Source organism: Gordionus sp. m RMFG-2023, chromosome 3 (genome assembly GCF_954871325.1).
Source record: "Gordionus sp. m RMFG-2023 chromosome 3, tfGorSpeb1-WG-v2, whole genome shotgun sequence".
Lineage (NCBI taxonomy): Eukaryota > Metazoa > Nematomorpha > Gordioida > Chordodea > Parachordodidae > Gordionus > Gordionus sp. m RMFG-2023.
Window position 1 is genome coordinate 14,224,167 of NC_088777.1, and position 13,152 is coordinate 14,237,318.

General features: G+C 26.3%; 1 protein-coding gene across 1 annotated transcript in view; it reads left to right on the plus strand.

Moving 5' to 3' along the window:
- The window catches only part of LOC135926747 (uncharacterized), a 38,177-nt gene that overhangs the window by 9,993 nt on the left and 15,032 nt on the right, over window positions 1-13,152 (plus strand). Inside the window, exons 5-9 of the mRNA XM_065462678.1 lie at window positions 1,253-1,376; window positions 9,597-9,676; window positions 11,850-11,989; window positions 12,044-12,148; window positions 12,573-12,863. Coding sequence (XP_065318750.1) covers window positions 1,253-1,376; window positions 9,597-9,676; window positions 11,850-11,989; window positions 12,044-12,148; window positions 12,573-12,863 — 740 coding nt within the window. The remainder of the gene's footprint in view (window positions 1-1,252; window positions 1,377-9,596; window positions 9,677-11,849; window positions 11,990-12,043; window positions 12,149-12,572; window positions 12,864-13,152) is intronic.

Genomic DNA, 13,152 nt, shown 5'->3' on the forward strand with positions numbered 1-13,152 from the left:
AAAGACGCCATTTTATATCGGATCGGAGCGGAAAATTTTATAATATTAGCCGATCTATATTTTAAAATGGGTGAAATATTGGCCCAATCCGATAAAAAATATCGGTACATCCCTAGTAATTAGTATAATGATATATATAGGAATAGCCAGGATTTTCTCCTAAAGTGAGTGAGCTTTGGGTGCCCCCCGCCTCTACAAATGTTATTGAAAGACTTTAGGTCTACCTTTTTATCTATTTACTCTTTATAGCCTATGTCCAAAGCTGGGTTTTAACTTTTCGTTAGTTTAATAGGAACATAGAACGGAACTCGGGTAAAATAATGGAACGTTATTGGAATAATAATGGTGTTTGAGAACGTTCCCTGAACAGTTTTAAAGAATCATATGGAAATTTTAATTTACCACATAATTATATATATAATATTTATACTGGCTCAATCATTCATAGATATTCATTTTTCTTCCTTTTATTAGTAAAGTGGAAATAAATAAGATATTTTTTTTAGAAGCGCGTTCTGAAACGTTGAAAAAATTGGAAACAGAACATAATTTTTTGGCCAGAATTAGAAAAGAACAGCAACGCGGAGATGATTTGTTCTGAACCCCTGCCTATAATATATTTTTGATTCAATTGTTTTAAGTATCAGTGAAAGTCAATAGTCCTGTTGGGTTTAGACTGCTCTGCAAACCGAAAAAAAATTCAAAAAAAATAAATTGCTGGCGGCAATTAGATCGAGTTAAAAACCAAATGGAATCAAGTTTTTTGTCTCATGGATCGTTCACATTCACTAGTCCTATGTTATTTGTCGAACAGTTTCGCAAAAATTGATTAGAGCTAACGAAAAATAAAAATTAAACCAGCCCTAGCATAGGCTAAAAAAATGTCCTATGTCGTATTCATTTTTTTTTCAGAGTAGGGGATGGAGAAGATGCACGGTATAATTTTTATAAGTTAATGATATTTATAAAAACATAAAAATTGCCAAGGGGTGATGATTTTTTCATGCCCCCCCCCCCTCCCTGCTACGCCTATGTTGAAATATATAAAATAGCACAAAATAATTCAAATTTTACATCAAATATTTTTATATATTAGTCCAATGTGTTCTGTTTTTTCTATTCAATGTGAGATTTTTAACTTTAAATAGTTTATTCAATTTAAGTGAAAAAAATAATATATTGTTTGGCAAAGACACATTTACGCTAACATATAATTAAAATATTTATTTGTACTTATTAACATAAATTTTAGCTTATCAAAATTTGCTTCTATATATTCGATCAAGTTGGGATTCAATGAAAAGTCTCTCAACAAAACTCTATGGGGTGATTATTATATTCATTCCAAAGAAAAACGAATCAAAAAAGGGGCCATGGTTTGCATTTAACTATTTAATTTATTTATGATATTATAACGTATTTGCTTTGAACCAACCATTTAAATAAAGATCTTAGGAACTTTCTAAAATGAGGATTTTCTGAAAAATGAAATATTAGTAATATTTTTTAAACAATTTGGTTTTTGTCATAGGATTTACTATTTATTGCCATAAACTGCTTTACCCTGAATTCACAGATAGCGCGAATTCGCGGTGAAGTTTACAAAAATTAGGGCTGCGCCGATCCACATATTTTTCACCGATCCGATCCGATATTTTCCGATATTGGTTCAAAACATATCTGATATTTATATTGATTTTTCACCACCCCCATTTGAACCAAATGTAAATAATAAATTAATATTTTTTATGCAAAAAATCGAATTAATGAATTTTCATTATTTCTCCTCGTGAAATTAGAATTCCGCAGATCTTATTTTGCAAATTATCCTTGTCTTTTGTAAAATATTTCCATAATTCAGATACCATATTTAAAAAAATTCTTTTATTTAAAGTATAAATAATAAAATTAGCTTTATTCTTTAAGAAGATTTGAAATAAATAAAATTTTGGGTGTTCCTTTCTTTTTATAAAAAACTTTTAAAATACTATAAATCTATTTAATAAAATAAAAATTTAGGGGATTTGTGCATTTACATTGTTTAAAAAAAAATATTTAGAAAATATTATAATAATGTAAAATAAATATACAAAACATAAAATAACAAAAAAAGATCCGATCTGTTTTTTAGAAATATCGGTCCTATCCGATATTTTTTGAAAACACTAAATATCATATCCCATCCGACCCTATATTTAATATCGGCACAGCCCTAATAAAAATAAATTATGTATTTTATTATTTTTTTAAAACTATTTTTAATTATATTTAGTTTGTTTTTTTAATAATTAATAAATATAAAAAATTAAATATCAATGCTTAAATTTAAATTAAGTCGCTATTTTATTGGATCGGTAAACGAAATCGGCCCTAACGGATAAAAAATATTGGTACATACCAACGATTTTAAACAATAGCGTCATGATAGAAAATAGTGATTTATATAAATATATCGGGTTTATACTTAATAGATAGCCTCGTGAAATTGCAAGGGGCTTATTGAATTACGATAAAAAGGGTTATTTTACATATTATAAGATATATTTATGTTTTATATTGATTATTTATAGCTTTTATAAAAAAAACAATTATTTTTTAGAGATAGCGTCCTCTATATTTGGTTTTTTCATTTCCAAAATTATGAAAAACAAAATAATTTTCCTCAATTCTAATTAGTGTTGTTAAAGTTACTTTTGAAACATAACTAGTTATTAGTTACCGTTACTTTTCAAAAGTAACTAGTAACATTATAAGTTACTTTATACATCATTCATATAAATATAACGCATTTATTCACTGAACGAATTTATTTAATATAAAAAAATTATGATATACAAATTATAATCATTTCTTTAAAAAAAAATTTTTTTTATATAAAAAAATAATTAAACCGAAAAAAATATCAGAAAATAAGATATTTATATTTACATCGAATAAAAATATCCTATATTTATTTTTCATAAAAATTAGAGTTTAATAAATGTTTATTTGCTTTTAACAACAAATTGATTTCAAAATTTTTATCTAGGAGACGCGCTCGTTTCTCTCCAAAAATGAGCTTCCCTAGACTGAATAAACGCTCTACAGAAGCACTTGATGTAATTAATAACAACATTACATTTAATAAAGAGTATTTTTAAATTTGGAAAATCGTCACATAAAGATAAGTGTTGTTATTGGATTTAATAAAATTTTCTATAAATTCATTATCAATAATATTTTGCCGCTTTAAGTCAAAAAACATTAAATGATTTTTGTTGCGAACATGAGTCATTTGTGTTAGATTCACCGTGAGGTATTAAAGTATTTATTAAATTTAAAATTTCCATCTTTTTTGATCTATTCTTTTCTTGCCTTATCCAAGCCCAATCAGTTTTAAATAGTGGATGAAGAATAGTAGCAATTATGTTATCATTATCATAAAGAAAACCCATATCATTATATTATTAATTTATAAATAATTATTTAATTTAAGTTACCTTTTTCCAATACTAGCTAATATAGCATCCTTTAAAGGTTGACAATATTTTAATTCTTGAACACCTTCCAGACGGATAAGTATCTGTGTTATTGTTGGGGTATAATAACCCAGATACATATATATTTCACCTTCAAGTATGTCAATAGATTTAGCTATTGGTTGCATAATCTAATTTTTTAATTGTAAATTATTTATAAGACATTAATTTAAATTTAAACTACAATATTCTTTTATAAAGTCACGATCTTGTGATGTAAATCTACACAATTCATCACATAATAAATCGAATTCCAAAAGCACTTCATTTATAAATGATAATATTTTAGATAGAGATGTATAAAAAAACCCATCTTGTTACAATGGGATATGGCAGCTGAGAATATAACCGCCTTTTAATTTGTTCGGCTGATGGCCCAGATTTGTTTTGTGTATTCCATAAACGTTGGCATTTAGATATAGCAACCTTATACACTTTCCTATAATCCTCATTGTTTAAAAGTATATAATTGGCATCTTGTGTTGTCACTAAGTTTAATGTTTGACAAGAACATCTTCGATGGGGAAGGTAGTCGAAGTCATTTATATTATAATTGGTTAGTCCAGAGGAAGACATTATATCTTCTATTGAAATGTATTCAATACCTGAATCATTATCTTCCTCAATTAAAGAAGATGGGCAGCTAAATATTCTAAGAAAAATATAAAATATAAAGTAAATTAGTTACGCAAACCGAAACGCTTTTGAAAAATTGCTTGCTATTTTTATTTTGAATGTGGTATTCCTTAAAAATAGCAGTTAAGGCTTTGTTGATAACGTCATATGTATGCCTACCTTGTAGTCTTTGGCAGGCTAAAATAGCTGAACGCCTCTCCAATTTAGCCATATCATTCCATTGTACTGTTACACCAATATAGGAGATATTATTTATTTAACAAAAGATAACCAAATGTATTGTGTGTTTTAGTAAAAAATAAATATAATATTTACCTATTAAATGCTGTCCAACAGTCAGCTGATGAAACAAAATTCTCTAATAATTTTTCTATCAAAATATCCTTCATTTTAACAAAATATTTAGATATTCTTGAGGTTAAAATTTGTCTGCATATAATCTTCAGATTAAATTGCAGAGTGTTTATTAGCTCAATAAAATCTTCATCATCACAACTTGAATAAGGATGATTTTTATTTATTATATATTTAATTATTTGTGAATCAAATTTGTCTTGGCTGATAACTTTAGTATTTGATTTTCCACCAAAGTTTATTTGAGTGCTTTAACTTTTTTGATGTGGGTGAATTTTTCTTATTAACTATGGTTTGTTTAATATTTATGAATTGGTTATGATGCTTTCTTTATAGATTTATATTTTATATATAAAAATATTTAATTAATATTAAATATTCTTATAAAGTTAGTTCAATTAATTATTCTATATAATATTAGGTAAAACAAAATCATGTTACATATTAAAATTTATAACTATTTAATATAATTTTAAACTTACAGAGATATGTTTCCATAGATTAGCTATGGATGACTTAGATGCTGACATATATTTTTTATTTGGAAGACAAAGAAGACATTTGACAATAATATTAGTTGTATCCTTTCCTTGTGGAATTCGAAATATTTTTCAAAACTTGGCCAAGACAGATCCATTTTTTTTGCAATTCTTGTAGAAGGAGAAGGTATAATTTCTAAATCATCCTGAACCATAACAATATCATCCTCATAAAATGATAAATCAGACTCAGAATTCATATTGTATTCTGTTTCTATCTAAGAAATAATAAATAACACCTATTTAGATTAGGAGGAATAGAATAATCTATTAACAGGTGAAACAGCAGTTCTAAAATGGGTCTAATTTATATTAAATTTAATTATAAATAAAAATTCAGGCTAGGCCAAAAAATAAATTTCAGGTTGGACTAAATTCTTGGAATTCAAGATGAGACTTAAAAAAAATTGAATGCAGTTCTGCTTGACAAAATTCAAAAAAGTTGTTCTTAGTTCTTAAATCTGATATATGTTTTCAAGGTTTCTAATTCCAAACTCTGTTCCTTTTTAAAAATTTGAGCAAAGCGCTCTTACTTTAGTTAGATCTAGTTCTTAAATATTAAAATGGTATATTAATTCTAAAAATGGAACTGTATATGCAATTTTTTTTGTAAATGTGATAATAAGAATAATAAGGGAAAGGTATTAGAAAATTTATTACTTATTTAAGAATTTTAATTTTGTAAAATTAAAAAAAAAATACATTTATTACTTATGAATTCCAGAGTATAAATATTGCCATCAACTTGAAGGAAAAAATATGAAATATATTGTACTAAATTTGTAAAGACAATATTAAAAAATAGGTTTATTTATTACTTGAAATTTTATTACAAATATTTAAAAAAATTATTTATTTTAAATAAATTTATCGCAATATATTAAAAATAAAATGAATTATTTGAATATATTATTTAGACTTATACATACATATTTTTAAAAGTAACTAGTTACTTTTGGCAGTTACATTGGTAAAAATATAACTAGTTACAGTTACCCAGGTGAGATTGTCCCAAAAGGGGGCAAGCTCAAAATAACACATGTTGATACAGGAAATACGATTGACAATGAGGTTTTAAAAATATATTTATAATTTCTTAAGGAGAATTTTAAACAAAATGGTATATAAATTTAGAACATAAAGTCCTTTGCCTGATGTAGAATAGTGGGGTTGGTATGTATTAATTATAGACGAAGGCCTGATTTTGGCCAGGATTTTGCTTTAAATGTTTAAATCTAAATTTTATAATTTTTTAAATTTGTTTTAAATATATAATATTTATCTCATCAGCTCTATTCCTATAAAACAATATATGAGGTAGGATTAGTTTTAAAATAAAAAGAAACCATATATATATATATATGGGGTTTTAGGTATCTTTTTAGCATATAGCCAACAACTTCTTATACATTTAGACCAAATATTTTCAAGTAATTTGAGATTATTAAAACTGAGATCGCACATGTATTCAACTTTGAGAATTTATAATTCCTGATCCATTTGAACTAGAATTTTAAAATTTTGATTCATATTATATTTACAACATATATAACTAACTCGTCAAGTTTTATTAATTCTAAAAAAGGTTGTCTAAATCATTAGTAGATTTGATATTGAATCACTTCTTTTCTAAAAGCATTCTAAATATATCTCGTAAATATGGAGTATTTCTGTCCAGTGCCCTCCTGCGTTATATTATGATTACTATAATTTAAAAAAGTTATATACTTGATGTCCCAACATAATTAAACGGTAGAAAAGTGTCCCCAGCCCATTTTGCGAATCACGTGGTATCTTTCGTTAAATAAATCACCTATCATGACAGAATGGTTATATAATTTATTTAAAATTTTTATCGAGAGACTAGAAATTGAAGAAGTAAAACCCGAGAAATATTAGTAAATTTTAGGGCTGTGCCGATCCACATATTTTTCACCAATCCGATATTTTCTATATTGGTTCAAAACCGATCCGATATTTATTTTTCTTCACCCCCCTTTGAACCAAATGTAATTAAAAAATCAATATTATTTAATTTTTTTATTTCTACAATAATTAAAAAAAGTTTACGGATATTGGTAGTATTAAATGAATTTTACATTATTCCTCCCCATGAAATTAGAATTCCGCAGGAAACGCATTTTGCAAAATTTATTTTGTAAAATATTTCCATAATTTAGATACCATATTTAAAAAAAAATTCTTTTATTTAAAGTATAAATTTTTTATTCTTTATTTGAACGTTGGTCAGACCTGCCCAAAGGTGAGCGTACGTGAATTATATGAAGGCCCATCCTTCATATAATTATGCGGATTTTTTTTCTCAAGGATACTAACAAGCCTTGTAACCCAAATATGAGGTTATATGAGGTTGGAACACCTGAGCCATATATATATGCTTAGTAATTAGTATAGCAAAGAAAGAAGTAGAATATAAGAATTTAAAAAGAAAGGCTCTTCTTCCAAAAAACTTATAAATTTTAATAATTATTTTAATTTAATAAATTTAGTTAGAAATTTGTAAATATTAAATTATAAATAATAAAATTGGCGTTATTATTTAAAAAGATTTAAAATAAATAAACTTTGGGTGTTCCTTTCTATTTTTATAAAAAAACTTTTAAAACTATAAATCCATTTAAAAAAATAAATAAAATTTAAGGGGTGTTGTGCATTTACATTGTTTAAAAAAAATTATTTAAAAAATATTAATGTAAAATAAATATACATAAAATAACAAAAAAAGGAAAAGTAAAAATATCGGATCGGGTTTTACAGGTATCGGCCCGATCCGACATTTTTGGAAAACGTTAAATATCGGCACAGCCCTAACAAAAATAGAATATATTTTGTATACTTTATCGCGAATCTGTGCTAATTATGAATTTAGGGTAACAAATCGAAAAAATGGGGCGCCGCATTGATTTGCTTTTTACATAATTTAACATCTCAAAATATAGGATTATTTAGAGCCCTGCACTGAATTATCCGATACGATTGGTTATCAGACTTTGACAGACATTTTCTCTGTTTCAATCATAATTTTCTATTCAAATCGAATCGGACTAGGGCCAGAATTTTTCGGACAAGGACCTATTTTAGAAAAAATAAATTATTTTACGAATTATAACAAAATTGCAAATTTTTTTTTGAGAGCGACGGTAATATCGCGAAGCTAATTCAGCTAATTCCCTTTTCCGCCAAACATTTTTACCGAAGCCAATATCGCTAACCATCATCGTGAACTTATTTCCGCGTTTACTGGAGTGAATCTATTTTAGCTAAACTTTTATGACGAACCCTTTATAATGGTTTTTTTTTTCACCACGATTGTATTTAAGTGGAGCCATTATCGCGAGAGACTGTGAAACAATGAATATATTGCAAATGCATTATTAAAAGAAAAGAAAAAATATTCAACAATAATTTTCCCACATAATTTCTTAAATCATAAGCGCAAAATGTTTTAAGGATATTTCGTCACTTATTGTTTTAAGTAAGCAAAATAATAAACAAATAATTATTATTGACACATTGAGAATGAGCCCATTCTTACAAAGCATCCATTCCACTCTTCCCCTTTCTTGCTCTTTGAATATTCCTTCTTGCATATAAAGATTTAGGAAACTTTAACTCTTATTTTTTTACTAAATTATGTGCAAATATTATCTAAAAATAAATATTAAACATAAAATAAATATAAAAATTTATACAATTAAATCCATAACTAATTATCTAACAGATAATTCAAATTTGTAATTATAATTAAAAATGCTTTAACATATTTAAAGTTTTGACTATTATAGGCTAAACAACACGAATTTAACTTGTATTATAGAATCTTTTAAAATTTCCTCCTGAGGTTTAGTGAATATTAATCTATTTGAATTCCATTTCCCATATGGGAATATTACAAAGTTTACTTGTATTTCTGCTTTGCTATAAAGTTATTTTATATTTCATATATAAAAATAAAATCAAACTATACCATACCATGATAAAAAGAGATAAATATTTTACACATGTTACATCATAATCTATAATTGAATCTTCAGTTTGTTCCTAGTACTTCTATCACAATCGCCATATGATGATATTACATTATTTGATGATAAAAAATCACGAATATCAGCAATTGAGTTTAAACAATCATGTTTTTATTTTATTCATATTATTAATTAATGGCTTATTATTTAAAATAAATAAATTTGATTTTGGAGGATGTAAAAATTAACCAGTAATATTATTTCAATTGAAATCTACACAGCATGTCGGAAAGACCCATTAAACTATTGCCTTATCAAAATTTAAAAAATAAGTATTTTGCGTTTTTTAGAAAATATTTAAAACGCAACACTAGTTATGAATATGATTCCCATTGATTAGCACATTTCTATTTGGTCAGTGAGTTATATTTATTTTAAAAATTGAATTTTTTATTAAGATTATATTTAAAATTAATTTTGTTACCTTTGATTTCCACTTGAGATTTTAAAATATAAAAATAATTTTTTTAAAAAAATTAAATCGAAATCTTCATATGCGGCAGACGAAAAATAAGAACCCGTTATTCGTGACCTTGATTTTGGATAACATTTGGAACGTTTACCAAGCGATATTAATCGAAAAGTTTATTTTAAAAATAATATTTTTACTGAGGTTGTTTCCTATTTAATAATTTTTTATTTACAAATTTCGATACTGAAATAAATAAGGTTAAGCATTTTTTTAAAAAATAAACGTGTTCAAAACATATTTCTAAAAATTTAAAAAATTGAACATAGGATTTCATTAAGATATCAAAATTTGGGAAAGTTTTGAAGTTTTAAAACAGGTTTTTGACGCAATCTTTAAAAAAAGTAGAATTAAATTTATGTAATTTACTATTGAAACAAATCTATAATTCGTTTTACAACTTTTCGGGTCATAATGTCAAACTACTTCTTGGGGAGCTATTTTATTTTCGCAATTTTTTAAAATCACATTGTTCTTGTAAACTTTGGCAAAAAAATTGAACATTTCAAATAGTTTGCTAGGACGTAGGTAAATTTAAATTTCGGATCCTATGAGAGTTATAAAATGGATTATATTTTTATCTTAAATCTGAATATTATCATGTCCACGACCATCTCATTCCCTCTATTGCATGATGATAACCTGAGTTAACATTTTAAATAGTTTGCAATAAAAATTATAATAAATTATTTTATTCTTTAACACACTTTGAATCCGCTAGTTTACATATCAAATTTACGATAAAAACATCACTCACTAACATTTTTTATTTTATTTTTTTCGAAATGATAGATTTGATAACTTTTAATTATAATTCAATCTTTTTAAAAAGGATCATTGAAATATATTGAAAAACTTATAAAAATAATATTAATTTGTAGATTTATTAGATTTCTTTAAGTATTTATATATAAAAAACTAATCAATATAATATTTGTTTATTAATTACAGTTAACATTGCGCAGATATATAAATTTTAAATAATAAAATATGCCTAGAAAAGATCGTTAATGACAGCCAAAGCAGTTATATATAAAAAATTAACGCCGGGGGAAAAACATTTGGATGGAAGGGCAAGTAGTATCCTTAAGCGTCAGAATAAAATGAAGCAATATAATCACCAGAAACCCAAAATTGGCGCTTTAAAATTAGATTACTGCAGGGCATGAGGAGAGTTTATTAAAAAATATATTTGGATTCTACAGGCTGTGGTATATCTGATGGTAGTGCCAGTAGAAATGCTATTCTATAAAGTTTAAAACTTTGATTCGATAATTGATTTTCAGTATAATTTACAAGTGATTTTGGCACAGAGAGGAATTCAAAATGCCCTCATTATTAGCACGAATCGACTAAAGAATCGTATGTATTTAAAGAAAAGTCTTGGCAGTATTATAAAAAACGGACTCATATCAAATAGGGTAAAATTAGTTACTGAAGTAATCTGATTATCGTCGATAAAATCTACTTAGCAGCTATGTAGGGACAAATTTATTAGTAGATGTCCAACGTTTTCCCATTAAAGCACGAAATCATATTTGTTAAATCCCCCGCTATGCTATAGTTAGGCGTTACAATAAATATATGGATGGAGTAGACCTTATGGATTCGTGCACATATAAGGTCCCGTAAACTAATTGATATTATACCAATTACTTCTTGGCTATTACAAAACGAGGAATTTATAATGTAGAAATAAATCTTCTATATTAAAAATTATCCTTTACAAGTATAACTTGCAATCGAGGGTTAAAATGTTCATCTGTGATTTAAATTATAAAATAAAATACAGAAAATTGTGTAGATGATTTTTTTCCCCTCATTGAAATATTATGAACTATATTTTGTTTGCTAGGTAAAACCCAGGAGAAACCCTTTTAAAACAATAATATTTGCTATTTGGGTTCTTCCTTAGTAAAATGAACAAAAGCATATTATATTTATAATTATTAGGTCTGCAAATGGCAAATTTTTCAGGCCCAGTCTGGTTGGAATGTAGCTTTTGCCCGGCCTAGCCCCTTTTTTTTACTAAAGTTGCCTGGCCTGGATTTTTTACATACAAGGCCTAACCTGAAATATATGTAGTTGAACACTAAAATAAACAACTATTAATAATATCGAGGAGTGGTTATATTAAAAATACTACACTTTATGGATTATCACTTCTATCTAATATCAGAATTCATCAATGATCCATCCCAATAATTTATGCCCAGCTCGACCCTTTAATTTACCGGGCCGAGCATTGCAGACCTCTGATATATATTATTTAACAATTTTTATTTAGAAAACAAGAAAATACGCTTAAAATATTTAAAGCACTAAACCTCAATTTACCACCGAAAGATTTCAATTATTACGAACCTCGACATCTCTTAACTTCCCTTCTCATGCAACAATGGCTACCAATATCCACCATATTTTTAAGTATAAAGTAAAAAAATTTAATATTCCAAAATAATTTGAAATTATTTTTTCTAGACGCTGTTTGTTTGCACTCTCCCAGTCCGTTAGAAATTTCCAACAAAAGACTCAAAGCGTTGTTTGTTCAATCTTCGAATAATTTAATATCTCATTACCAACATTGTAAATATATTTTAAATAGATATAAAATCAAATTTTTCCAAAAAGGTGAAAAGTCACCTATTCATATTATATAAGTTTTGTAGTACTGATTTAATAAAAATAATGATTGTTGATAAGAAACGGCATTAAACGATTTAAATTGTTCTAAAATTAATGATAAGAAAATTATTGGTTACGCTTATTAGTTGTGCGAAAGCCATCATTCCACTTGTATAAGGATAAAATCTTTACTTACCAATTATGGGAATATTTGCCATTTTTGTTTAGGGCATTATAGGTTAAATATAATATATCGGTATATAAGATAATGGCGTAGTGGGGGGGGGGGGGTCAAAAATTAAGGAGCAGTGTTTTTTGATTTTTATTAAAAAAAATTTACTTACCACGGAGTTAAATTTAATTTAATCAAATATTCTTTTATCAGGTATTAAAAATTGCTCAGTGAATAATTTTTCCTCTTCTACTAAAAATGATAATCTTGCAAGAGATGACCTAAAAAATGTTGAAAATGTTCCGACCATAGCGTTTGTCTGTAAAATGTTTAAAAACGATACCTTAATTCTGCCCGCACCTTACATTCCAAATTCTACGAATGCCGAAGAATGTCAACAGGAGGATGAGACAAATGGAAAGAGTTGCTTGGAAAAAATCAAAGAGCGTAAATTGAAAATTCAGCGGTATAAGTTACGTTTTTCAAACCCAGATAACGCGAAAGGTTGCATAATTATACTGTATAAATTTTCTAACCTCGTTTTATTCTGGAATTGAATATTGAGTCAAAATCAAAATTGTAACTTTAGGGGTCTCCCCACTCACTTTTACAATTAATTTTAAGAAAGATTAAATATACTTCCTTTATGATAATATATAGAATATAGTTCTTAATTCACGCTGTGCTAATCCACAAATTTTTCATCGACCGGATGCAATATCTTTCTATATTCATATAAAACCGATTCTATACCGATCTGATATTTGGGTTGATTTTTATTTACCACTTATCT